This window comes from Erithacus rubecula (assembly GCF_903797595.1).
Source record: "Erithacus rubecula genome assembly, chromosome: 16".
Classification (NCBI taxonomy): domain Eukaryota; kingdom Metazoa; phylum Chordata; class Aves; order Passeriformes; family Muscicapidae; genus Erithacus; species Erithacus rubecula.
The window spans coordinates 12724401-12746457 of NC_136668.1; the positions used below are offsets into that span (position 1 = coordinate 12724401).

Below are 22057 nucleotides of genomic sequence, written 5' to 3' on the forward strand. Positions count from 1 at the left end.
GACTCCGGGGCTCCCCCGGTGCGGTGGTTCCGGAGTGCCCGGCAGCGGCACCGCGGCCCGATCCCGGCCCGTCCCAGCGGGGCAGCGCGGTCCGAACGCCGGGGAAGGGCCCGGAGCCCTTTAAGCACTCCCGTCTCTCCCCCCCAGCTCAGCCCAGCTCAGCCGGGCGTTGCATCAGGCCCGTGCGCGCCGCCGGCCGCCCCGCGGGGGCGCGCCCCGCGCCGCCCCTCCCCTCGCCGGCGGCGCGCACGGGCGGGCGGTGCGCGCCCCCGCGGCAGTCGCGTGGTCCCCGCGCGGCTCCATATTGCGGCGGCACCGGGGTCGGGGGGTTCCCGGCGGGGCTCGGGGGCGCGCAGATGGCGACGCAGGTGGAGGCGCTGCTGCCCGGCACGGCCCCGCTGCTGCCCGCCGAGGAGCGCGCCCTGGTGCTGAAGCCGCCGCAGGACGGCGGCCGGGAGAAGGGCGAGCCGCCCATGGGCCCCGACGGCGGGCCGGCGGCGCCGAGGCCGCCCAGCGCCAAGCAGCAGAAGGAGGAGAGCAACAACCAGGAGAAGGAGAGCCTGCTGAGGGCCGGCGGCGAGGCGGAGGACGGCGGCGAGGCGGGCGGCGCGGGGCGCCGGGAGTTCATCGAGGCCCCGCCGCCCAAGGTGAACCCCTGGACGAAGAACGCGCCGGCCGTGAACGGGCAGTCGCCTCCCGGTGGGTGCTCGGGGGGCGCTGGGAGCGGGCCGGGGGGGCCGGGTGCGCCGCCGACCGCGCCCCGGGCGGCCGCGCCATGCGGCACACGCGGCGTGGGGCCGCGCCCGCGGCCTGCGGGGCCGCGCCGGGGCGGGGGGCGCGGGGCGCTGCGGGGCGGGCGGGGGGAGCGGCGGCGCCGGCCGCGGCCACGAGGCGGGGAGGGCGGCGCGGCCCGGCCCGGCCATGCGGCGGCGGGGAGCGGAGGGCGCCGGGGGCCCGGTGGCGGCGGCGGCGGGCGGGCCCGGCGGCGGACACGCGGCCCCCCCCCCCCCCCCGTTCCCCTCCCGCTCCCGGCATTCCGCCGCAGCAGCGCCGGCAACGTGGTGGGTTCCCGGCGTGCGGCTCCCCCGGGAGCGCGGCCGCGGTGCCCCCGCGGGGGCCCTTCCCGGGCCGCGGCCTGCGCTGCCCACGTGTGCGCTCCGCGGCTCCCCCGCGCAGGCCGCGCCGCCTTTCTCTGCCGACTCATGGCGGCGGCGGGGCCGGGGGCCGCGGCCGAGCGCCGCTCTGCCCGCCGCGATCGCTGCCCCGGGCTGGGGCGCGCCTGGCGATCGGGGGTCCCCGGGAAGGGGAGCGGAGGGGCTGCGCTGTCCAAATCGCGCTTGGATCCCGCTGCTGTCGTCAGCAGAGGCTGAAGCTGCAGCACACCATTTCCTCGCCTGTCGGGATGGGTGTTGTGCTCCCCTCCTACCTGCTCCAAGTGAATCGGGAGTAGGAGAAAACCTCAGAAGTTTTCGCTAAGCGTCTTGTTTGGCAAAGACTTAATCTTTTTCTACCTGTCTGTTAACTCTGAAATCGCACTGCCAGATGTGCCATCAGATTCCCAATTACTGTACGTTCCAGTGTTTTGTAAGAACTGTTACTGCTTAGCATGATGATTCATCAGAGTTATTGATCTTTGGGAGATGGACAGCTCTGCAATTTCCACCTGGAAAGCTGTCATCTTAATGGGAAGTGTAGAGGACAAGTTAATCGTGCCAGGTAGAAGTCTGTGTTCGGATTGTTTGGTGGTTTGTCATTGTAGTCATGGACATAAGCAAAGCTTAAGGAAATCCAGGACAGCGTCGCTGTCTGCATTTGCCTCGTGCGTTATGACACAAAACTGGTCACATCGCTCCTTTGTGTGAAGGTTGCACTCTATTGTGATGCCTTCTGAGATAACGATCCCCAGAAATAAACCAAAAAATGCAAAACTGCGAGGTTGAATGTTCCTGTTTGAGTCTCCTGTGTAAGGAGTGTCCAGATTCATTACCAGGCTCGGCAGGCACAAAGGTGTGGGATTTGTCAGAGTCAGCAGCGTCGAGGCAGCTGCCCAACACAAACAGGGGGCCCTTGCAACTCCTGGGGTGATTTTTTCAGGGAGAGAGTCAAGAGTGTGTCATTAGCGTGTCCACGCATTTGTAGGCTAAGGGAGTAATGCTGCAACACTCCGAATTGTCCTTGGGCCCAGCACAGTTGTCTCTGTATTCCCAAAGGTGTTTCAAAAATGGAATTTGTTAGTGGTGTGTTCTGGGACGCTTGGCAGCAGCGACTGGTTCCAGCAGTGCCCCCAGTGCTGCTGCCTGGCTCTCCTCTCTTGGGCCATTGTTTCTTTTGCTGCCTGTTCATTAGCAGAAGAGAAAACGTGTAAAATAAACACGGCTGGTGAGCTCCCACGAGAGGCAAGACTGGCAGCTGACCTTGCCTGGCAGCCCTGCTCCCAGGTGCCTTCTTGTAAAGTTTGCAAGCTCATGTTGTGTCTTCTTTTCATTGGGTGGATGATTTGTTTTGGCAGACTCTTACCAAAAAAGATCTGGAGCGTGAATTTCTGTGAAAGAATCAGCTGGTGAGGTGAGTTGTAGTGTTGTAGTGACCTCCAGGAGGATTGCCCAAGGAAAATGACTCTTTTTCTATGCTTGCAGTGGATTGAGAACTTCTGAACTCTGAGAAGTCACTACTGGAAGTCTTTGGTTTCTCAGCAGAGCTTACAAAGCCTTTGCTCATAATCCAGTGTTCCCAGTGCAGTGCTGGTGTGCTGGAGATACTAAATGTTTCCAGCCCTGATCCACCAGAGGTAGTGAGGAGACCAGAGAGCATAGTGAAGACAGGTCTGTAAAGATAATGACTTGTTTTACAGGCTTTGAAAGCCCTACATTTTTTTATAGTGATTATATTAATTATAGACCCGTAGAGCAGATTTAATGGACAAGACCTCCTTAGGTGTTCGCACATTCTGTAATTCTGCGTTGGAATTGGTGCTTATAAAAGTAAAAGCATTGAACTTGGGGAAGACAGAGCCACCTACAAGAAATATCTTGGTGAGTTTCAGCTGTCGGTGTTGGAGTATGGATAAGGAAGAGCTTAACAAATACACCCCCAGATGGTCAAAACACCAGTTTGTTTTGAGTTGTTTGACTCTCTATGGCAAGTTGAGTGCAGTGTGGGCCTGACACAGGGACTGAAGAATAGGGTCGTTTCTTTTCATGGATTAGGATTTACCTTTAGAAGTTTGTGTCTTGCCTTGCTACAGTACTGCCTGCTGCAGTATTTTTCTGCTCAAAGTTGGCAGTGCAGCCTGTAATATAATAGGATGTTCGAGCAAATGTTTTTGCTTTTTCAGGAAGGAGGGTTGTTGAAGTGAAGCCTCTCCTTGCTTCTTAACCTCCCAAAAGCACAACGGCTTGGCAGTAAGGGGCAACCATTAGGTTGAGTTACACAGCAGTGATACTGCTGATACTATGAATGGAGGCTGAGGCTTGTCTGGAGTGGCACATCAGAAAATTTTCATGGTCTCTTGATGAGATGCACGTTACCTTTTATTGGTGTGTGTTTCTGTCAGGGTGTGAGGTGCAAAGAGGAGAGTGGGGGTTCCTTTGAGTGCTGAGATGCACATGGTCCTGTCCTGTGTGGCAGGGCTTGTACTTGACACTGCTGACTGCTTGTGACTGCTGCAGAGCTGTAATGATGCCTCGTTTTTACTCTCTAATGATCTAGTAGCAAGGTCTGTGTGACCATGCCCTCGTTATTACATGTTCTCTTCTTATCATGTAAATAAATGCAGCCGGCAGCCTGACTGACACGATGGTAGTGTGTGTGTGTCTGCAGTAGTGAAGGAAATGTTTTCTGGCAAAACCAGCTTTGCACTACTGGCTATAAACCAAATTCAAAGTGTTTTCTCCAATTCTTCTGTAGATCAGAAGTGTGGCTTGCAGTTAAGACAGCTCGACCTTCTGGAACACGTTGTACTCCTCCACTGTGCCCTGCACCAGGGCTTGGTGCTGATGCAAGCCTTGGTGTGGACAGGTGTTAACAGCACCCCGTTTTGAAAACCTGCTGGATGTATTTCAAGAAATGTTGCATCAAGGCACTTGGCACTTCTTTATTTTTAAAGCCATTTACATCTTGGAAGTAAGAACATGCAGGTTTTAATGACCAGCACTGCGATTGCTGAGCTTTGCTTGCACTAACTTTTAAAATTCTCCCTACAAGTGCTCGGCCAGGGAAAGTGGTGTGTTTCCTAGTGGAGATGCAGGAGGTGCCTTTATTTCTTGAGTTGAGTTTCCTGCATGCTGTTGGGCACATGTGCTGGGTGGATAAGCAGTACTTTCCAGAAGGCACACCTTAGTTGCTAGCAGCAAGCACTAGGGTTAGCTGACTATTGTTTAGAGTGCATGTTGCTTTATGCCTGAGCAGAGGCTGACTTGGCTACTGGTACTGAGGAGAAGGCAGGGGAAGATTCATTAGCATCTCACCCCTTGCTGACTAACTCCCCATAGGGCTTTCCTTGAAACCAACCTCCAGTGCAGGAGATAAGACGGATGGGAAGCTTGTTTTACCATTGGCATTTCTTCGCGTTCAGAGCAGGCACACACATCTGCTTGCTCAGGTATCCAGCTTGGTAGTCCTGCACACACCTATTTCCAAAGTGTTGGGCAATTCTCACTCTGTCGTGGCACGTAGTTGTGGAGCTCTTCTGGCTGTTGCAACAGAGCTGCTATCGCAGCAGGAGGCCTCCCCCCACCGCCCCAAGTTTCCTCTCCAAACTACTGTTTTGTTCCGATCCCACAACTCATGTTTGAGTAACTCTTCCCATCTTGTTGGGGTGGATGAGGGTAACTGGAACTTGTTGCTCCAAAAAAACGTGAGGCTTAGTGTTTTCCCTCCCCCGCATACCTTTGCCCTTCAGCTTTGTGCTGGACCTTTGCCCTGTTCTGCACTGTTTGTTTCGGGAAGAGAAGGCTGGAGAATGCAGCGCAGCTCCTGGGAGCTGACTCACTGGCCCTGGTTGCTGGGCTTCAGTGCCTGCTTCTGCTGCGACCTCCAGTTCCACATTGCCAGCTCCAAGGCCTTGCTGAAGGATTCTCTCCAACCATCTCCTTACCCTCACAACTCTTCTTTTAAGCTTTATATTGTTCGTGGTGCCGTAGAAGTCTCCACCAGGATTGTGGCAGCACACGGGCTTTGTTTGGGTGTGAAGACAGATTGAGTCCAGGAAGCAGGACTGGGAATGGGGGTACTGGGGCTGCAATGCTCTGCTCTCCCTTCTAGATTATGACACTGGATCTTTTTGCTGTGCTCGAGCAGTGTGAAATTATCTTCAGAGCAATGCTGAATGCAGACTTGGATAGAGTTAGGTTGCTCTTTATATACTTGAGACTATAATGAATCTCCAACACTATCTCTGTGGTTGTGCTTGTTTGGCAAAATAAGGAATGGGCATTCTAGTAGAAAGCTGTGCTTGCTGTTCAGACCAGGCTGAACATTTTAACCCTTAGAGTTATTACAGGTCCTTTTACCCTAGATCCAGTTGGGTCTGGGGAGCTTTGTTCATTCTCAACCACGATACACATTTCCATTATGGTATTTAATATGTTACTTATCCTTTGGTCATCTTGGCATTGAAACCTTTGCTGACTTCCTACCAAGGGCCTGAGTCTCCACACTGCTGGCTCTGCCAAATTCCTGGCTTGCTGTGTACACAGGGAGCTTGGGGAAAGAGGTGATGCAACCTTGGTGATATCTGCTGAGCTCTCCCATGGTGATAGTGCTGTCTAGGTGGAGCTTTTCATGGCCAAGAAGTTGGCTTCTGGGGTTGGCTAAAGCTCTGGGTGGATCTCTGAATCCACTCTGTGGTCTCTGGCATGGCCAGCTCTGCATTTGTTCCTTTTCTCACTTGATACTGGCCTTTGGTTCCACTCGTTCTGCAGGTCCAGGTCCTTGTTAGTGAGGTCTGAATGGAGCTGGGAGACTTATCTCCTTGCATTGAAATAACCGGTTAATCTGAATATGTTGTATCAAATGATGCAGCTGTATGACTTGAGGTCAGAGGAGAGGGAAAAGAAGGGCTTCAAAGAAGGTAGTGGAGTTTCTCATTTATTTAGGTAGTGCTGATGAGTGACCAGAACAAATGGGAACTGAATTTGGCCTTGAATAATGAATTACCAGACTTATTTGTGGGGCGAGTTTTGGGTCAGGGTCGGTCTGGATTGCTTGGCAAACAGAGAAATGGGCGTGCACATTAATGTCCCACACCTGTGGAGCAAAAACTGGCACGAGGCTTTTTGGTGGAAATAGGTTTGCTGATAGCAATTCTAATGCTGTGCAAGATAAACTTTTGTTTTTGGGAAAGGTTGTGGAAACTGTGGTCAAGTGTCAACATGTTTCTAAAGGGAGGCTCATTCTGTAATTGGAGGTTCCCAGAAGATCCTCTTAACTGAACTTTGCTCTGTCAGAGCACACATTTGTGCTGCAGTCTGGGGGCCTTTGTGGATGGATTGCCTTTCCTGGTGTGTGATTTGTTGTGGCTCTGCTGGTTTCAGTGTTGCACCAGGCTGAAGGTGCTGGTTGAGCTGCTGGAGCCATCCTTAGCAAGTCATCTGGCCCAGCTTTGTGACACTCGCTGTGGGTATTGCCAGGATCAAGAGCTCTTCCCGCAGCATTAGAGCTGCGTGTGCTGGGGGATGTTCTGCTGAGACATGCAAGGAGAGGGAGGAAGGGCTGGGAACTGGCTCATCTAATACCTGCTTTATCAGTGAGTTACCTTCACTGTCCTTCTGGAGAAAAGCTGACTTAGGAGCAGAAGCTTCCCTTGATGCTTTCATGTGTTTCAGGGCTGTGTGGGAACACGCAGTAGGGTTCAGTGCTCTACAGTGGTAGTGATTTTATTTTTGTTTTGTGGGTTTGAGTCACCCCGTTCCTTTGTGCGGTGACAAACAGTAAGATTCAGTAGAGTTCTGTGCTGAGGCTGACATTGTGTTGAAGGTGACCATGGTGGCCCTGACTGGGTTGGGTGCTCTGTCACAGCAGGCCAGGTGGAAACCTTAATTTGCTTTAGAAGTGGTCAACAGAGGTGATTGTTGGGGTGACTGAGGTCTTGATGCCGCTCAGTCTGATTCTGATGATGCTCAGAGGTGACACAAATGCCCTTGGTTCTCTTGATCTAGGAAATGTTGCACTGGTTCCCCCAGAATATGTGTGACACTCACAGTGTGCTGTTACTCTGGTTCCTCCAGAACAAGTGTGGCACTCGCAATGTGCTGATGGGCACAGCCTGCTCTGACCTGTGCTCCTGGGGAAGCACATTTGCTGCCTTCTGGACAGCCCTTGAAGTGGCTGGGAGCAGGTCTGCAAGCTGCTGCTCTAGCAGTGCTTCTCTCCACTCCCCCCTCGCTCCCCCAAGCAACCCTGGCCCCCAATGGGGCCCAGAGAGGCACCCCTGCCCCACGAGGAAGGTGTCAGAGGTGAAGCACCTCTGGTGCTCCTCAGTGTCACTCGGTTGATCTCTGTCAGGCTCTGCAGAGATCCCTTGGTGGCCAGGGGGGCAACCAGGAGAAATGGGGGCTCATCTGGGGCTTGTGAACCTCACGTGTCCTTGATACAACAGGCAGAGTTAAAGCAGGATTGGGAGGCTGGACAGGGGATGGAAATGTGCTGGGTGTCCCAGGCCAGGAATGGGGGCACAGCTCGGGGGGCAGCAGAGCTCAGGCACTGCTGAGCACGTTTCCCAGGCGAGTGGAAGGGCTGGTGCTGTGCTCCTGCAGTGACTCTGCAGTCTGCAGGGCACGGCTGCGCCGAGGGAGCCACGGCTCCATCGCTTCCCCTCCCCTGGCACTCAGGCCAGCACTGGACTCGCCTGCAGCCTGAGTGCATGGACAGAACGGGGGCTTTCAGGGTAAGGTAGCTTTTAAGGAGGCTGAAAAAAATTGAGAGAAGAGGTGAGTTTTTTTTTCTTGGTTAAATATGTGGGGAAACGAGTATGAAATTGGAAAAAACCACAGAAATGAGGAAAGGCTAGAGTTTTGTTGGTGGGAAAGTAAGAGAAAAGGTGTGTAAGGAGATTGGTGTTTTGCCTGCCTGGTAATTCAGAGGTGGATATGCTACTAAATACTGAGCACTGTCTTAAAAGCAGATTATTTGTGATATATATTCAGCCTCCACACGAAATCACGCAGCCTTTTTTGTTTTGTTTTTCTTTATAACTATGCTTTTGAAAGCTTCTGGTCAGTGATGTAAATGAGTAATTCTTTTACCAAGTCTTAGCTACCGAACTACTATCTGGTTTGCACATTTGTCGATGATGAAACTAGTAACAGAATAAAATATTGAGAACTCACAGTTAATAAGCAACACTCAAATGTTTGATAAGCCAGCATTCACTTGAACTGCAGGAAATTAATTTCTTCAGATTCTCCAAGGTCACATATTCCTTTTTTTTTTTTTTTTATTATTATATATTGCAAAAGAAACACTGAGTTTATTCTTGCAAGACCCTTAGGATTCTCTTCAATTTTTATTCCTTTGCTGTAACTGGAAAGGTTACACTTCCAAATAGTCAAAAAGTCTGTGTCAGCTCTCCTGACCTCACAAAATGAGCCTGCTGAAAGTAAAGACAACCACAGTAACATAAGCACTGCTCTTGGCCTCATTCAGCACAAAAAGAGACACCAAAGGAGTGGCTGAAGCACTTCACTGTAGCTGTGTTACCTCCAGGTGGGCTCATGTTGGCAGGTCAGCTGGAGGCTGTGCAAGGGGCAAACTAGAGGGAAAAGCAGAATGAGGAATTAAGTGTAAGGAGTGACACCAGTATGTGTGATACTGAGAAATGATGTGTGTGTAGCAACAGATACTGAAATGTGGAGAAACACATCCCAGAAATGCAGTTGGGAGGTTTTTACTGACTGAAACAGAAGTGATGGGATGTTTGTGCACGAGGTTCCACCCAGCGAGTCGGGAGCAAATCACGGAGGTGTCTCCACCATGTGCTCGGATGACAAAGCATCAGACTTCACTGTCTGTAATCATATTGAATTTCACTTCCCAACTCCCAGCTCAACCTTGAGAGCTCGGGGGAATACCGACTGTGATCTCATGCATCTTCTGAGTGCTCAGAAATCCTCTGCCACTGCAGAGGGTCTTGCACTGAGCTGAACAAAAAGGGGACTTCTCTTTTGGCTTCCCAATCTCAGGTCAGCTCTCTGAGCTCACTGTTGTGGTTTTTTGGGGTTTTTTTTTATTTATTGTGGAATGATGAATGTGACATTTGCATACTCGGCAGGGAGGAATTTGCTGTAAATGAGCCATGGTTTTAAATTTTAACGTTAAACCTGTGAAGACAATTGTGACAATGATTTGGATGAGACATGGCAGATTATGGTGAGATAACCCTCTTAGCTTCAGTTGGAGGTGAAATCTGAGTTGATGTAATTGTCAGCAGAGTGGAACCACGCAAGGATGGAGTTTGGAGGGTGATTAGAATGGCTATGTTTGATTAAAACCAAGGAGATAGCCTGGGCCAGAGGGAGGGAACACCTCAGACTGTGAGTCTAATGATTTCTAATTCAGTTAAAAGATTTAATTATCATGTCTTCACTGTGCTGCCTTGTGTATCCTACAGCCCCCTGCTCAGCCCTCTGCCTGCAGCCCAAAGGTGGAGAGAGCTGTGCAATTTTCAATTTCTGGGATTTTCATAGGGATTTATGGCATCCTTGTCTGATGTAATGAGACTTTACCACAATAGTGGTGCATTTGAAGAGGTGCAGTGGGATCCTCTTCCATTGAGACACTGGATTTCTGGGTACATTGATGGATTCTCTTTTGTAGGGAGATGGGTCTTTCCTGCCTGCTGCTTGCTAGGCTGTCCTTGGGCAAAGCTTCTCTGGAGTTTGGGTCTGCCCTTGATGTGCAAGCAGAAAAGTGTGTTCCAGCTCTGGGTATGACTACCCTGTCAGAGGGAAATACCATCCTGTATCAGTTTCCACAGGGTGGGATTCACCTGGCTTTGGGCTGCACCAAAATGGCTCTTGTATTTCAACAAGAGTCTTTGAGAAGTGTATTTTGCTTGATTGTGCCAGAAACTTTAGTGTCTGTTCTATATCCAGTGGCTTAAAGAGCAGTTCAGGGAGGGTGACTGATTTGGACCAGACTCACACAGGGTTCTTCTGGAAGGCTTAAGGCCTCCAGTGGTATCACTCCAGGCTCACTGGTGATTAAAGGATGTGAGACAGAGAGCTGGGTCACCACCTGCTCCATGGGAAGAGTAATCAAGTGCTTTTAAGTTGTCTTGGATTTTCTCTGAAGCCCCTTGTTGGGTTCATCATCAGGAATTTTGGGACTCATGGTTTGGAGCAGCAGCACTTTGCAGCTTCTCCACTTTGGAGATGAGGGGAAGGGGTTAATGGGAGAGAACACCCAGTGTTTGTTCTCTCCAGTGCCAGCACTGATAAGTGGATGGGAGAAACAACAGCCTGTGACCTTCCAGTTATTCCTTCTGTGCCTGTGCATATGTGAGTGTTGGATTTGCAGGACTGTCTGTTGGGAGAGCTCTCATTCTTCTGGTCAGGTTCCCCAGATCCCATTGGCATCTCTGGTGCTTGGAGAAGAGACCTGGACCCTCTTCCATGTGGATCTCTGAAAGGAGTTTTTGCTGGGCACAGTGCCACTGCTGCTGGCTGTGTGTTCACAGCCCTGCTGGGTCTGCACTGCTCCCCTTCACTCTGGAGGAGACTGAACATCAGCACTGAGGTACTTTAGTGTCTGGTGTGGAGTTTAGGGAGTTACCTCTGACTTTGGTATTGGTGATTTTTTTTTTTTTTTTCCAAGGATTGTTCTTCCTGGAACTCTGGGATGCCGGAAGTCTTCATTACTTTTCCAGTATGTGAAGATAGCAGGGGCAGCACAGCTGAGCTTCACCAAAAGCACAGCTGTTTATACACTGAAAGCCTATATCAGGCATTTGTTTCCGTGTGGTTTGTGGGAAATTGATGTCAGGGCTCACACTGGCTGCAGCTCTTGAGCCAGTGTAGGTGATGGGGGGGGGGTGGTGTTTGAGAACAAATCTAACCTTTCCTCTGGACAGGGAACAGAAAACCTCTTAGCACATACTGGTGGTCTGGATACCCTTGTAGAAGAAATGATTTGGGGCAAATCTCTCTGTAGCTTTGTAGCTTTTTTTTGTTTCTCTTGCACAGGCGTTAGTGGTGTCTTGGCCAGCATCGTGTTAGGATCGATCCATCTGTCTCATTCTTCAGCTTCTCTTTGAGGGGGTAAATGCCCTATAGTAAGTTGAGAGGCATGGGAGGTGTTTGCAAGGACCTGGCAGCTGGAGAGGGCTGGGATGATCTGTGTGACTGAGAGCTGGACCCTCCCCGATCCTGCTCAGCAGGTAACAAAGGAGGGGAACAGGAAGCAAACAAGATCTCAGGAGGGATATAATTGGCCATGCTAATCTTTAGGTTTAGGGTTTCTTGCTTTGCTACTTTTCTGTAGCAGACCTCCCCCCCTTCTCCGCTGAGTGCTGCTTTGAAGAGGCCTGTAACTGTCTTGGGAGCCTGCAGGCACTGCCTTGGCCTCCGAGGGGGAGCCTGGTGACAGAGATTTGAAATGAAATGTTGCACAGAGCCAGAGAAGAAATTCAAGCAGCTCTGGACTTTTTGCAGTACATGTTGGACTATGTAATTTGGACCTTTTTCCTGCCTGGAGTGTCCTGCCAGGCAGCAGGTCAGGTTAGGAGGAAAGATACCAATTGATCCTGCCATCTGCCAACACTTCCCTCCCCAGTCCCTCTCCTGGGCTGCCCTGCAGCTTTTGAGCCATTGTGATCGAGTTCTGGTCACATCCCTGCTGCGAGTCCCCCTGTGACCTTGGAGAGGTCATTTCTTCTGCTGACGTCTGAGTCTTTTGTCTGCAAAACGTGGAGGATGATTTGGTTACAACTTCATGGGTGGAAAGCCAGAACAAATGGGCTGGTGTCTTCTGTGGCAGTGTGGATGAGCCCCATGTCCCACTGGGAGCAGCCAGGAGCTGATTCTCGTGCCTGTGTGTGCACAGCCCTCACCCAGCACACTGGTCAGTCTGCTGCACCACTCAGTGTGCTTTGGTGACTGGCAGGTTGGCATAAAGCACTCTGAGGTGGTTTTTCCCCGTTTGGAGAGCAGAAGGGCACTGGAGCTGGTTCCTGCTGGCACTGGGCCTGTGGCCGCGGCCCCTCGGCAGTTATGGCTGCAGGTTGCTGTAATAACGAGTCATCGCTTCTCTTGCGTCAGGGACAGTGAGCTGCTCCTCAGCCACTGCCTCAGGCCCTGCCAGGAGGAAGCAGTGTCCCTGCTGGAAAAGGGGGGCTGGGACAGGCAGCGGGTGTGGAGGTCCCTTGCCAGCTGAAGAGAGACTGGCTGCCTGTGCGGGCGTTGGGGTTCAGCGCTGGGAGCGTGGTTAGCGCCTGTGTCCTCAGGGAGCAGCGAGGGGAGATGGGGACTCGTAAATGGGGTGACTTCTGTGGACCTGCCCCAGATACCTGAATAGCAGCAGTAGCCAGATAGCCCCTGGGGAAGGGGTTATGTGTGTGGATGCATCAGCTTTTCTCTTTAAATGCCCCATTTTAGCATACGGTCTTCTCCTTTGTGTAAAAATACCATCAGGCAAAAATTGAAATTGAGATCCACCTCCAGCGCCGCCTAAAATAAGGACGACTGCTCTCAATTTACTTTGATCTCCTGGGCTCTGTGTGCAGCAGCTGTGGGTGTTGGTGCCCAGAGCAGCACCCCTGTACCACATCTGCACCCTCAGTCATGGTCCTGGAAGGGATGCTCCCTGCCTGTCCCAGCATCCTGCCAGCTGCCATGACCCTGACCTCTGACCTCCTCCTCACTCCATCCTCCACCTGCTTTGCTGGTAACAGGAAGGTTCACAGAGTGTGTTTTTCTGTTGAGATGTTGTAGACTGTATGGATTCTGTATAGGGCTGAGGAGAATGGTCAGGGACTTGGGAAATACCTTTCTCTGCAGAGACTGGTGCTGTGGTGAAGAGATCACTGGTTCCCGTGGTGATTGCAGTCCCTTTGTTCCGACACAAGATCATTTTCTAGTTTTGGGTGCATAGTGAGAAACAAAAGTATCCCAAAGGGGTCATAGTGGCTGCTGGTCCCTCACCAGCCCTGCCTCAGATGTGTCTCCCTGCAGCCCTGTTTTTCAAAGCAAGTCCTGCAGACTGGTTGCTCTCTGCATGTTCTCAGCTCTGGGGAGAGCTGCCTGCAAGCCCAGGGTTCTCAGCCTGCTCTGAAGAGCTTGGAGTTAAAACTGTTAATCAGAGTGTGATGAGTTGGACAAGGCCAGCCTCTCCCAGACAAGGGGCTGAGCACTGGGCAAAACACTGGATGCAAGTGTTTTTCCTTGACAGGAGTCGCCCTGGCAAACCTCTTGAGGTGAATGTGAGTTGGATCTGCCCTTGGCCATCACACGTGGTCCTTGCTTTCTACTGACCTCAGCCACTGAGTAGAGCCACTGCTTTTCTAAGAAATGTAGTGGCAAGGCTGCTGTAGAGTATGGCTGAGCTCAGGAGAGCCTGGCTGCACATCTAGAGCAGGACAGGACAGTGGGGAATACAGCACTGAGCTGAGTGAGAAGAGACCTTGAGGGAATGTGAGTTTGGAGTTGTGGTGGTGACCTGTCTGATAGGAGGTGTTGCTGATGGGTCACCTGCAGCTGCTGCCTGATTTGGTGGCATTTGTGGTGTCCAGAGCCCAGACCTATTGTGAATGGCTGGTTCTGCTGTGGTGTGTTTATGAGGAGTTGGTGGACAGCCTAGCAGGAATGCAGACTGCAGAACTGCACCCCTCAGGGTACAGCAAGGGGAACATTTGCCAAAACCTGACTTTGCTAAATTCTTGGCTGGCACAAAGGAGTTCATTTTATCAGCCATTGTGGTAGTGTTATTTGTTCTGGTTTTTGGTAACATCTGGTACAGCTGATCCAAACAGGTGGGATACCAGTGTTACTATCTTGTTCCTTTGCAGAGAAGCCCCAGTAGGGAAATAAATTATATGTTGTTTGAGATCTTTAAGGTCTTTTCAAACCTTAACAATTTTATGATTCAGTGAAATACAGGAAGTTTCAGCTTGCTGATGTAGAAGCCTGAACTCCTCAGTGACCATACAGAAATACAAGATGTTTAAATGCATTTGGGTTGTGGGCTGGTAGAGGATTGCAGTAGAACATACAATTTGCAAAGGACCCAAACTGGTGCTTGGAGACTGTTCTAGGTGTGCTGGGCTGTCCTTGATATCATGCCTTCAAATGGCCACAGACCATATCTCTAATAATGGTAGAGAGGAGTCTTGATTTAACTTCTGGGTATTTTTGCTCCACTTGGCTCTTCTGTTCCTATGTGGGATGAAAACATCCCTGCCTGAGAATGCTTTGAATGGTGCAAGTCAGAGGAAGAGAAACAGAAGTTATTTTGGCAGAGGGGTGTTTTTGCTGTTTTTGCATGAGCTGAGCCCAGGCCAGAGAGCATTGCCCTGCCTGAGGGGTAGTCCTTGCTGCAACTCTTGTGACTTTCCAGCTGAATGTGTGTTTTGGGTGGCTGATAAGCAGGAGCCAGGGGCCTGCCCCTGTCCCAGGAGGACCTTGCCTTGCTGGCAGCCTTCCTTCCCCCTCCTCTTCTGGGATCCTTGAAGAAAACATAATGCATTGCTCTCTCAAAAGTACTGTTTTCATATCTTCTGGGGGAGCCTTTATCAACTGGGATTTTCCACACACACTGTCCTGTGTGCTCCTTAAATGAAAAGTCTTGTCCTTCCAGCTACTTAAGTAAACATCTTCCTGGCAATACATAAGACCCTCCAAGAGGAGGCCTGTACCTCTGACTGGAAAGAGCCTGGGGGGCTGGGGAGGTTGAATAATCAGTTTTGGGCTCTGAACCCCCCAGACTCCAGTGTCCCATGAAGTGGCCTGTGCCTGCTGACAGAGTCCTGAGCTGGGAGAGGGAAGGGGTTTGCTGGTGTGATGTGCCCAGGCCCTGGGTGTCCCTTTGGTGATGGAGCTGTGTGTCTGGTGTAGGTGCTGTTAGGGCCAGGCACAGCTGCTCGTGTCCCTTGTGGCTGCAAAACCAAGAAGGATCCAAAGAAAACTCCCTTGCCTTTTGCCTCTGCTTCCACCTGTGCTCCCTGTTAGATGTTCTCTGTAGATTTCCATCTGATGTTGCTGCTTAGTAGCTAATTTTGTGGATCTTCATACATCTCAACAACCTTTTTTGTTGTTCATTGCTGTCTGCTAGAAGCCCATACAGAAGTTTATTTATGAGAGCAGCTCATTTGGGTAAACACAGACTCCTTCAAAATCTTTCTTACAACAAGCGGTTGAATTGAGGTGGGTTCCAAACTGGATTGATGTTTAACTTGAGATACTAAGAAAATACTTCCTCTGTTTAGCTAAAGCAAACAAATCAAGAGAGGAGACCTTTTAAATATGATTTGCACTCCACCTGCAACCAATACTGATCTTTTTTTTTTTTTTTTTGTCTTTTACAGATATATTTCCAGCTGACGGCCAGTCTGGTATGTATTAAATAAAAATGGAACTCTTCAAGCCTCCTTCTCCCTTGCCTTCCCTGCACTTCTCTTTCTTCAGAGTCAGCTCTACCTGAACTTAGAAGACTGGTACATGCAGTCTGGAATATGCAATGGACATTAATTTTAAAAAAAACAAAGCCAAGCCACAAACAAAACCCCAAAAAGCCCCACCCAAAAACCGAAGCAAAAAAACTTCCCAAACAAACCTCTAATATTTGGTCATTCATGTATAGCAGTGACATCTGTGCTTTCATGTAGTGATGACTAAACAGCTGGAAGGTTCTTTCCTCTCATACATTGTAGCATAGCAAATTGGGATGTCCGGGGTGAAGGAGTTTGGGAACTTGTAGGTCTTGGTCATCACTCATAATTGAAAACACTGACGTGTCAAGATGCAAATGTAACTCAGATTGTTGTTGTTTATATGTTACCTGTATACAGATGTGTCTATGAACCTGAGGATATACATTTGAATTTGCAATACTTTGGAAAGGCACAGAGCTCTCCCATGGCTTGTAGTCTTGTGTGTTGCTGTTGAGTCTTGCTGTTAAGGACAACCAAGGTACTCACTGTGTTGCCATCAGTGCAAAGAAAAAATTTCCTGGTCCCAGTGGTGTGTGCAGCCTTGCTGGGAGAGGGAGGTTGCTCTGGATTCAGGTTTCAAATCAGGAAAGGAATGTAGTTTTCAGAAGCAGATATTGATGGTCTCAATTCGTGCCTTTCCCAAATTGCCAGAAGCTCCTCATCCAGACTGATGTTGTGGGAGTGCCAGGATTCTGTGTTTTAACCAGTGATACCAGGATCAGTCAGTGAGAGCCTGGCTGTGCCATAGCAAAGGCACTGGCAATGGAAGTCAGTACTGACTTGGCCTTGTGTCACCCCAGGTGTGTCACTGTGTCCATTTCTGATGTCCATCTTTGGCTTTGCTTGGGATCCCATGTCACCAGTTCATGGATAGAGTGAGGGTAAATTGCTGTTGATGGTGGTGGCATTGAAGTATGGAAATCAGCTCTGGTGTCTTAAAGCTGATTTCAGTGCAAATAACTCACTGGTTTAGAGTGGTCTGGTGTAACACTGAAGGCACTGTAATTCAGCTTGCTGAACTGAACAGAGGGATGGAAGTTATGGATGTGTTTCCAGAGCTCTAGCTGGCTAACAAGGCCATGGTGTACAATTAGATGCACTGGATTAAGACTTTGATTCCACATTTTCAAGTCCCTCATGGTTTTCTTGCTTTCTTAACATATAAGAGTGAAATATTAGGGTTTTGAAGAGCAAAGATGTATTCCCATCTGTTGAGTTTTTAGGAGATTTTTCTCCACCTTGCTGAAGATCTATCTTTTTTGGGTATTGGGTTTTGTCTGCTTGTGCTGTGAACTCAGAGATGTCCTTTGCTTGGCACTACTCCATCTTCTGTTCTCCAGCTGGTTGGGGACCTTGCACAGCTGCCTCCAGGGTGGGGCATGAGTGTGTGTCTGCAGCAGATGATAGCACTTCAGAAAGTGTTTGTTACATGTCAGCAGTATTGCAGAAAACATCACCTACAGAGCTTGGGGCTTTTTTTTACAGTTCTCTGTGTTTTTTAGGAGATAAGTTAAAGCTTAAACAGGATTCCTCTAAATGGTAGCTGCACAGGACACTGTGTAGTCTTTCTCATACTTTTCTCCAGAAAAGCCTTAAAGCTGGTGCCATGCTTTTTCTTCCCATGCACTAAGCTTATCTGAAAGCCATGGTATCTCACAACACAGTGAAGTGTGAAGGCAGCAGGCAAAGGCACAGTGACACTGCTCCTGCCACCAGAATTGTTGTGCACTCCTCAGGCTGTTGGGTTTGACTACCTCACCTTTTATTTGCTGAGGTTATTGAATGAGTCAGTTTACTCTGGTCACCAGAGCTCCCACACATGTCAGGGGTCTATTTTTTAATCTTAATCTTGTGAAGACAGGTGTGTCTGTATGGCTGTTTTCCACTCTGGGTGAGAAGTGTTTTGGCCTTTTCCCAAGGAAATGATCAGCAGAGTGATGGAAGATGCTGAGTTGCAGTATCAGGGTTGGGAATTGCATAGGTGGGGTGCCTGAGCCAAAATTCAGCCATTTTGTAGGCACAGTAGCTGTATTGTGCCCCAGAGCATGTTCCTGCTTGTTGGCATGTGGATGCCAGTGGTGTCCTGCCCTCAGCCTGGATCCTCAGCCTGGATCATCCCCGTGTCACGTGCGGGCACTGTGGAGGTGGAAGAGCAGCAGTGTTTGTGTCCCACTTACCTAACAGTGTTTGCAAATAGAGAGAGGCCTCACTTTCCTTCTGTCTGGCACAGCAGTGCCCCAGTCCCCTCCTCTCCCACATCCCACAAGCAGGATTTGGCAGCTGTAGGGGGCTTTTCAGAAGAAGCCATTCCAAACCATGTGATCTGGAGTTCAGATGGAAAACTGAGACTTCAGCACCCTTGAGATGCAGGGCTGGGCTTGGTGGGCAGAGGGACACACTCTCCATTCCCACTCCTGCTGCTGAGGAGGGAACATTTGCCACCTGGGTGTCTGTGGATGACTTCACTGTGAACACCAAACTTCTGCCACGCAGCTGATGCTGTTCAGGACTTGCTACTATGTGAAATTGGCTCCCTGCTCTGGAAGGGAGCACACTTTTCCCACTTGAAGTGGATCTCCTGCTAGCTCAGTGTGCTGTGCCTGTGCCCTCCTGCATGCTGCAGCCAGCCCTCCTCCTCTCCTGGTGGAGGATCCCAGCCTTTTTAGCCTCACCTCTCAAGGAGCTGCCTCTTGGTGATTTAATTGCTTTTCTTTGAGCAGTGTAACAGCCCTGTGCCCTTGTTGAATTCCAGAGACCGGAGCTGACTGCAGGGTGCAGTTGTGGATGTGCTGGTGTTTAACAGAGCAGTAAGTGGTGCTCTGTCTTGGTTTCACCACTCCTGATGACTTTTTTTCATCTGCTGCACCCTGACCTGATCATTTTGTTCAGCTGTCAGCAGTGTCTGAGATCTTTATTGAGTTTATAAATGCCTCTTTGAATTAAATGCTGTGAAGTTTTCCATAAAGAGATGAGGGTGATGCTGCCACTGCAAGGAGGTGGTTTTTAATCCTTTAGAAATAAAAGGAGAGGAGATGGATCTTTAAATTAGAAAAACTGCTATGTTGCACATTTTTCTAGTTGGGTATTCCTGAATCCTTTGGGAAGACTGTCTGATTAGGGTGTTGTACTCTTTTATGCTCTGTATTGACATGGGAGGCAGCCACCTGTAGTACTGCAATTAGCTTTATTAGAGAGAGTGGTTTATGCAGCAGGATTCATGTGGCTGTGGACTCATGAAAGAAGTTGCTGTCTCAATTTACTTAGAAAAACCTGGAATGTCATTGCATCCCACTTAAGGTGGGGGACATGAGTGAGGATGATGTATCTTCTGCTTGGAAAAGCATGCCCTGAAGTCAGCTCAGCTGAGGTACAGTAATCCTGAAGCAGCACAGAAAGAAGTCCTGCTTGCTCTCAAAGATCTCAGGGGTATTTGAGTGCCTTGTCATGATTTTAATGCTTTGAATTCACCAACAGGAGGAAGCCCCCATACCTGTGCTCAGTATATTCCAGGTGGTCATGAGACTGTAAGATTTCTTCAGCTCATTTATGGAGACACCCTGTTTAGTGGGAGACCTAGGTATGCCCTCCCTAAATTCCTAGGAAAGTTTGCTGCACCTGCTCCTACCACCAAATCACTATGACTTTCCCCTGGAGATGGAGCTGGATTTCTGCACAGTGCTGTATTTGTCTTCCTTGGCCTCACAAGCTGAGCTGCTGCTCAGTCTCTTCTTGTTCTATGCAGTCAGGGGGGCAGGTCTGCAGCTGTTCAGGCTGAGGGCAAGGTTAAGTGGTCACTTAGCAAGTGGTCACTGCTCAGGGGACACTGATCCTGCAGGGATGCCTGTGCAAAAGTAGCCAGGAAGGTACAGGAACCACAGCGGGAGGAACTTGGAATGATGTTATGAGTTACATCACAGTCTCCTTTCTGGAAACCCATTCTGTTCTTTGAGATGACAGGTTTTCCAGAGGCATATTCTGTGCAGTTTGCACTTTTGCCTTGTATGACCCATCTCCCCCTCCTCTGGCACAGTGGGAGCTGCACAGTCTCCTCCTAGACAGTGTGAGTGCTTGGAGCTGGAGGGTCTCTCTGCAGGCGCTTGGCTCTCGATTCCTGTCTCTTCCTTGTTAAATATTTACAGTGAGACGCACCAGATGCTTGCCAGGAAGGGTTTTGTCAGCTTCCAAGTCCCCAGATGCAGCTGCAGAAGAGGCTGACGGCCATGAAAGGGATGGTGTCAGCACGGGTTGGGCACGGGGCAGTCACAGTGACCTCGTCTGGCTCGTGCTACGGGCGACGCTGGCTGCAGCGGGATGCAGGCAGAGAGCACCCTGCTGCTGATGTCAAGAGATTGATGATGTCTGCTCCTCAGGATTTTTGGGGTTTTTTTCTGCTTTGAAACTCTTTCTCTGCAGAGGGACACTCTTGGATTTTGTTGTTGCACCTTTTTTCTAGGGCCATCTGTCCACAGCAATGGTGCTGCCCCATGGAGAAGCCAGCAGCTGGAGCACTGCCCCTGAATGTGTCTCCTGTGCTGGTCATACTAGCCAGGTTCCCAGTGTGCCTCCTGCTTTAACATAAAGTCCAGGACCTTGGCTAGGCCCCTGTTTGTTGCTCTTGGTGCTTATCAGCTTTTGCTGCTGACAGGGTGACCAGCTGCTGAGGATGGGCAGGGAGGGTCCCCCCAGCCTGGGCTGTGTGCTGGTCTGGCCCCTGCACCCAGGATAGCCTGATGTGCACACAGGGCTTGCTCCTGTGCCAGCTGTTCCTGATTTAAGAATTACAGCTCCTGCTGGCTGAGGGTCCTCCCAGGTGCCATGGGGGTAGGATCCTGGGAGGTGGCAGCTCAGCTCCTCTGAGGGGGGGCCAGGGAGGAGCAGGCTCGCTAGGTCATCGTTTTGCCAACTAAATATAGTTGCCTGTGCTTTTATAAGGTCGGGATTTTTGCATCACGTGACTGCTTTATCCCTCCCAGCCTGCAGTCAGAGTAGGGGATCGTGTATCTGAATGGGTAATAATTAACTGTTAACTAGCTTTTCATTAGAGCCTGGCAGATAGGCAGAACGGTGCAGCAGAGGTACAGGGGAGCAGAGGAAACTGCTCCTGCTCTCTCCTGGAGGGTGGACACCCCCTTGTAATTTGCAAATCACTTGTCCCCGAAGGTGAGTGGGTTGAGTTGGTTTTTTTTATTGTTTTATAAGTAGTTGTGAGTCTTGCCTGGTGTCTTCCCTTGCTATCCCATAGTTCCTCTTCATGTCAACCCTCTCTCTCCCCTACCACTGATTTTAGTTTTTAGGTCAGGAACTATCAGCTGGTCTCTGAGCAGGCTTGGGGCAGGGCCTGACCCTCAATCTCCTCCATGATTTGGCTCAGTTCCACGCCCTGGGCCCCTGCAGCCTTGCCTCAGGTGCCCTCGTGTCCCAGCGCTGGTGTCCTTGCTGTGCCTCGTGCCTGGAGCAGCAGCTGGATGGACTCGTGCCTTTTCTCAGGGGCCCAGGCTGACATGGTGTTTTCCTGGAGCACCACCAGCTTTTTCAGCCCCTCTCCCTGAATCATTTAACCTGAGTGTTCACAGGTGTCCTTGGAAGCTTTTCTGCCTTCCCTGCTGGCAGAGGAATTGCTGGTGGTGTGCTCTGCCAGCTGGAGATGTGTGTGCACAGATGTGCTGGGTCAGGCACTGGTGCTGGAGTAGCCTCTCCTGCAGAGGTGGTGGTGGGTGCCTTTTCCATGCTCAGAGAGGATGGGCTGGCTCAGCAGCTTTGGGGGCCTGAGTCAGCCCAGTTTCCTCATTTTGACAGTTTCTGAAGTCTGGTCAGCTGGGTGACCTTGGCTGTGTCCCCTGTGTGATGCTTTTTGGTTTCTGGGAGCCATTGGCTTCCCCTGGAGAGAATCCTTAGTTTAGGATTCATTTTTTTTTGTAGAGCACTGAGCAGAAGGTGGTTCATGTGCCATCTCATTGTGTGTGTGCCTGGTGTCTCAGCAATCGTGTGCAGGGCTGTGAGCATGGATTGTGTGTCAGGAGTTTCCTAGAAATCCTCTTCAGGGAAAAGGTTTGCTTGAAAAGGTGGTGGAAAAATGTCACTCACCCTTAAGAGGGAGTTCATTTGCTACGTTTAGTAGTGTCTGTCTGTGCCAGGAAGAATCCAGGGTGCCTCACTGACACTGTTAATGTTAAAAATGCCTGTTGGCATTTCCTAACCCACTCCTCCTGGAGTGTAGCTTGGGCATGAGTTGAAGCATTTGTGTCTTGGACTGAGAGGCTGCAGTGAAGATGTTCATGCATTTTTGATAAGTCCAGACCCTTCCTGCCCCTTGTTTACTCTGGAAATAAAGGTCAGAGCCTGCAGATAATGCCTGTGTGTAGAGCTTGTATCAGCTTGGTGAGTGTGGAGGAGCAGTGCTGTTGCTCACTCCTTGAG

General features: G+C 50.5%; 1 protein-coding gene across 3 annotated transcripts in view; it reads left to right on the forward strand.

The window, feature by feature from the left end:
• The first annotated feature begins 239 nt into the window (after positions 1-239).
• The window catches only part of LARP1 (La ribonucleoprotein 1, translational regulator), a 44377-nt gene continuing 22559 nt past the window's right edge, over positions 240-22057 (forward strand). Inside the window, exons 1-2 of one of the 3 annotated variants that reach the window (XM_079319803.1) lie at positions 240-699; positions 15515-15541. In XM_079319803.1, coding sequence (XP_079175929.1) covers positions 357-699; positions 15515-15541 — 370 coding nt within the window. In that variant the 5' untranslated portion in view covers positions 240-356. Of the gene's footprint in view, positions 700-10480; positions 10735-15514; positions 15542-22057 lie in introns of those variants that run through there. The other 2 variants (XM_079319802.1, XM_079319804.1) reach the window with 2 other exon arrangements.